At 38.1% G+C, this 5,881-nt stretch overlaps 1 protein-coding gene across 1 annotated transcript in view; it reads right to left on the bottom strand.

Moving 5' to 3' along the window:
* SRFBP1 (serum response factor binding protein 1) overlaps window positions 1-5,490 on the bottom strand; it is a gene marked incomplete at its 5' end in the record, with an annotated part of 59,186 nt that extends 53,696 nt beyond the window's left edge. The window contains one exon of the mRNA XM_010137037.1: window positions 5,399-5,490. Coding sequence (XP_010135339.1) covers window positions 5,399-5,490 — 92 coding nt within the window. The remainder of the gene's footprint in view (window positions 1-5,398) is intronic.
* Between the last annotated feature and the right edge of the window lie 391 nt (window positions 5,491-5,881).

Below are 5,881 nucleotides of genomic sequence, written 5' to 3'. Positions count from 1 at the left end.
AGAGTGTAGGTATGGTATCAGCAGATTCCTACCCAGACGAGAACTTGAAACCCTCTCCCGCAATCTACGTTTGCCAAAGTGCACATTACTGAGGGGGCTTATAACAGGGATTGCTGTCTTCAAGACAACCTACACTATAGCTCCCAGTACTGACTGCTAGCAGTGGAAGAATCTGGCAATAAGAAGAGCCCCAACTGGGATGGATGGGTACGCTTGGTGTGGTACCAAAGGAACGGGAGGGTTTATGTCAAGCCAAGAGGGTGACTTCCAGAAAACAATGCATCTGCGTGTTTAAAGGCATCACAAGAACTACACTTAACCCAGGATTCATAGCTGAGGAAGGGAGAAACAAGCAGATTCAGTCACTTTGCCTTCTTATTCCAATTCCAGGTTCCTCCTGCCTCTGAAGCATGAACAATCATTCCCAGAGATTTGTTCTGCTTGTGTGTTCAGTCAAGCCTTTCCCAGTCCTCAGCATGTGCGAGCCCTTCTCATACTCAAGCAAGGGCAATAGAGGGAGAGCAACTGACACAGCGTTGTTTAACTGTATCTCTGATCTCCAAGTTTCCTTCTAAGGTTTTTTTGCAAGAAATAGTCCAGTTTGAATACTGGCATTTCAATCACGGTTATATATTACTTAATTTCAACTAAAAAAATCTTGCAAAGGCTGTATCTGTGCCTGAATGTGTTGGGAGTTACAGGAAAGGGCTTCTGATCACATACATTATCCCTTTTAAATTAATGGAATTTCATTACTGCATATAATACAGGACAAAACTCATGTAACAAGAGAAAGTAATTTTAAGAGTCTCTTATGCAATTAAGCTGTTGCAAAAAGTGTTTTACGAAAATTTTCAAGTTTCTTGAAGAGAAACCTAAGGTATTTTTAAATGAAAGAACTGAAAAATTATCTGGCTTACGTTCCAAAAACCTAAATCGCTACAGAATGGTCCTCATATTGGTGATGGAAACAAAAACACACCAAGCAAAGTGGACAAAATGACAGTATAGATGCAATATTACATTCAAATTCACATGACTAGGCAAAGGTATTTGCCTTCACATTTTTGAAACAGCAGCAAAGTTCTCAAAGGAATAAAATGTTATACTTGGCCACTTCTGAAACTTGTTTTGAGGTCTGTACAGGCAACATAACTCCAAACTAAGCTAGTGTTCTGCCAATTAGAAAAGAAATAAAGAAATGTGTGATTAAAGATTTGTAGATGTATCAAGAAAGGTACATGTCTATTACAAACCACAGTATCAACTGTACTTGACAAAAAAATACCATAACGTCCAAATCAAGCCATTCTTCAAGAAATATAAATCCAATGGATTAAGAGAAAAAACAAGCAATAACATTTCTGCCCATTACTTCTTTTATATTACTTCATTATACTTATTAATATTACATAATATAGTCTATTCGAAAGCACTGGAATACTAGAAGAACCATGTACGTTTATAATATGAAAAGTAAAGTGTTTCTTTCATGTTATCATGAAACCTTCTATGCTACAAAAGCTAGTACTGTACATGAAAATACCTGAATGACCCAGAATGTCTTAAATTTTTCTGAACTCAAAGTTAATAAAAGTTTACTTCTGCAGTTGAGCTCAGCTATCTGAAACATATAAAAGCCAATAAACCGACGGCAGTGCCATTTTCCTCTGAACAGCCCAAAGCACATACAACTATTCTCCTTGGGCTCCAGCCCATGCGATGCTGAAGATTAAGTGCATTATTGGGTCAGGACCAAAAACGAATTATTAAATCCTTAAACAACTAGCACTAGACAGACTGGAGTTTCTTCATGCACTTCTGCTTTATGCCAGCACACAGTCTAGTCCTAGTTCTTGTACAAGTAACCAGAAAAGACAAATTATTCTGTTCTCCTCAAGGAAGGACACTGCTCCAAACCTCATCCAGTGAAAAAAAACTCATTGTAAGAGTAATGTTACACAGACACACACTCATTAAACAGAGGCCTCCCTCCTCTTCCTTAAGATGGTGAGCTCTCTCCTGTATGAATTGTCTTCAAGGTCCAGACACAATTGAATAAAGTTTCATTTACAGTTTGACAATATAATTTCTAAGCAATGTTCTGTAAGTTTACATACACTTGTCCAAACTCATCTTGCAATACAAGGCCTCTTATGTCTTTTCTATCACTTGATGCCTGAAAAAAAAGAGGATAGATCTGAGTTTGTTTTTCTGCTTCAGTTTCTTCCTATGCTCAAGGCTAACAAGCTTTATCTGACATGAAAAAGCTTGAGTGAGATAAAAAAACCACAAAAAATACATCTTGGAAATTTTGTCTCAGGAAAGCATCTATTTTAAATATATCTGATCATATTGCTACTAATAAATTACTACCTACCTGCACAAAGTGGGGCTAGTGAATGCATTACAGAGATAAAGTACAAGCCATAGCTCAGTCCTTATGGCACACTTTTATGCCAAGAGAACCTTAGCAGGTTGAAGTAGGAGTCTGATCCATTAAGATCAAAACGGCTCAAAGCAAAAGGTAAAACTTATTTACATATGCTCAAAAGTATACAGTAGCTTTCTGATCTTACTGTACTAAGAAATTTGCTTCTGAACCCCTGCAAGTTTAATCACCACTGCTTAAGTAGAAAGGGAGAAAGTCATTAAAAACACCAAAACCAGCTGTATATGTTGCTTAAATCATGCATCTACAAATGTCAAAGCAAGAAATCCAGCTTTAAAAAATAAAGTGACATGTATTTAATTTGAGATTCAAGGTCTCTCCCATACTTACAAAAAAAACATGGAACTGTAACATTTCATTTCTCATTGACTTTCTTTCCGTTCCTTGTTTTCAGGCACACCAAAAGCATTGGTTTCGTTTTATAGTTACTTGGCAGTCTTCTAACCAAGAAATTACCATGGCAACAGAGTATTCTAAATGTTAATTTTTGGTGCTATTTGGCAATGGAGAGTTTTAAAATTCAAACCACCTGCAGCTGTATTACATACTAGCCAGAACTAACAATAGTACATAATCTTTTGAGTGAATAAGTGAAAAAATGTTTCTGGAACTTCATTACAAATATTTCTCTCTATCATCTGGAATGTCAACTGGAAAGATCTAACGATTTTTAGATTCTTAGGAAAAGTTAGGAATTGCCAAGTTCACTTATTTCTTTTTTAGAAAAAGAATCACTATATTATAGTGTATGTTTTATACATGTCAAAATATCTGTGTTAGACTTATTATAGCTTCATATCTTTGCATTACGAACTTATATATGTAAGCAGGGAGGTAAAGGCATCAAGAACAACATACTTTCACCTATGTGGAGTATCAGGGTTCAGAAAGGATCAAATCCCAGCACAGATGGTGCTAAGGAACACAGTTTCTTTAGTTAGTGTTTGTGTCACACCAACGTAGCGTTAATCTTGCCTTTGGCACCTTCAGCTACATGGGCACAGGTTCAAACTAAGTGGACTCAATTATATCACAATAAATCTAAGAAAAACACAGACAAGTTCATGAAATGAGGCAACATATTCTGGATTAAAACGTAGCATACTTCTCCCCAAAGCCAGAAGAAGAACCATCACTACCTAGAAGCACCTGCAAAGCAAAATACCTGCAGCCTCTCAGGCCCCTGGGTAATTCACCTTGTCAGATGTCCGAGGGGGTTGCTAAAGATGAATGGGGGTGAGGAATCACACTGCCCAACTGGGTATGTTTCCGTCCTTCTCAGGAAAAATAATGGACACGCTCCTTGTGAGTTATCCTTCTTTCACAGTCTGTCCATGCTGCTTGCTTTGTACTTTCTCAACTGAAGTACTGAAATACGAGTTTCTTTTTTTCAATATAGCACCATCTTTCCTTCTACACAAAGGACAGTTGTCATTTCTAGCATAATTTCTCCAAGTGGAAACCACTTGGAGTACGTGAGTACTTGGATTGCTAGCAAGGATCACTTTGATGTAAAGGTTTTGAAAAGCAATTCCACGTATCTCAGATAGCTGGGAAGGAGTAGAGCTAGTCTAGAACTACTTGCTTGTTGCCAAAGACCAAAATTTAATAGATTTACTGCTTCAGAGTTGGTGTCTTACTGTATGAAGTCAGGCTCTATGTAGTACTTCAGAAAATATTTGAGCTCTTCTGTCTAAACCAGGATCATGAGCTGGCTAGCTCAAATTCTAAATAAACAGTGGTAGCTGTAAACATCCAGATAAGAAATAGAGGTGATAAACCAGCCCAAAGATGCTATATTAGATATATCAGCATGCAAGTCATTGCATGGAAATAAAAATTACACAAGTCTTTCAAAACAGAGGACTACCTGAAGGTGATTTCTAACCCTGCATTTAATTGATCAGTTGGACTTGAGTTTGAAAACCCCCAGCTAGCACTCTGCTAAAAGTATTTCCATGGAATGTTACAGGGGGATGTGACCAAGGCTGTCAACACGGCTAAGCTCAAATCAATGCATTTCTATGTCTAGGATTTCTTAATTACTCCAGAGCTCTTGCTAGGTGCCACATGTGAATTTCACACTCCCTTATTCTTTGATTTCGAAGGAAAACGGTAATAGCAGATGCTGCGTTAGTGACATAAGAATTATCAGGTTGAATATATGTAAACAGAGTTGTGAGGGTTTCTTCCCCTTTTCCTCTTCAAATGGTAGCAGTATGAACCTTTACATTACTTGCATAATCTGAAGTATAACACTGTACGTTGACTGTACTGACTCATAAACAATCTGTGCAACGTTTTGCATGAATTTGTATGAATCGCAAACATTAGCCGAACCTGTAGAGTCAAACTGCTACCATGAAAAGAAAATTGTGGCAAAACTGGTTATGACACCTTTCACATAAAAAAGCGAGAAATGGAACAATAGTGTTTCCGGTTTTAATTTGGGGGAGCAGCATGATCAGAATTGTTATTTCTGCCCCCCGTGCCCCCTCCCCAAAAGATGCACTGCTTTGTTGCTCTTCAAGTAAGACAGACAACTTTCAGTAAAAACTGCACAGCGGTTGAAACAAGTGACATTCAAAGAGGTTTACAAACTTATACCACTGTTCTGAGGATATTTTTAAAAATATAAGGAGTCAGGTTAATGTATAGTTTTTAAAGATAAGCCTCCTTCTATCTAACAACGAGTCTGAATAATGCTGTTGAGCACTCGCCACCCTTTCTCTTAACAATTCATGAAACACCGTATTAGTCCAACCACCAACAGGGAGCTAAACCTCTCTTCTGACTGCGTGGTACTAGATCAGCAAGTGCTTTAAATGTAAGTTAAATTCAGTTCATCAGTCACAGCCTCAAAACATCAAGGGATGGGTTTGTCTGACAGAACTAAGGGCTGCTAGACTCCCTGCTACAGAAGCCAGCAAGAAGACTATTACATACCAATGCCTCTGCAACAGGATGTAAAACCATAGCATTTGAATAGATACCAATTGCAAGAAAAGCAGCAGCAGCAGAACCAGTTGGCAGTTTAGCTGAAAGGACAAATCAGCGCATCAGATAATTTTCGCTTACTCTGCCTCAGTTCGAATGTCTGCCATGGCATATCAGTCAGTTGAAAAAGTGCACTGCAGAAATGTTTAGAAGAGGGGAATGGTAAGAGAGGGAATAAATTTTGGCAAACTGTAAACACAGTATCGTTCCCCTTTTATTCTTTCCTACCTTCCCTCATTTAGATTTATTTCCACATAGCACTTGACTGGTGAAGATTCAGAGAACCACAGAATAGTTTGGGTTAGAAGGAACTTTTAGAGATCATCTCTTAAAGATCATCTTAGAGTCTAAACTCCCTACAATGAGCAGAGACAGCTTCAACCAGATCAGATTGCTCAAAGCCCCGTCCAACTTGGCCTTGGAAGTTTCCAG

The sequence above is a fragment of the Buceros rhinoceros genome, unplaced genomic scaffold, assembly GCF_000710305.1.
Source record: "Buceros rhinoceros silvestris isolate BGI_N320 unplaced genomic scaffold, ASM71030v1 scaffold725, whole genome shotgun sequence".
Classification (NCBI taxonomy): Eukaryota; Metazoa; Chordata; class Aves; order Bucerotiformes; family Bucerotidae; genus Buceros; species Buceros rhinoceros.
The sequence above is the reverse complement of the archived record's forward strand: the minus strand, read 5'-3'. Positions and strand labels throughout refer to the sequence as shown.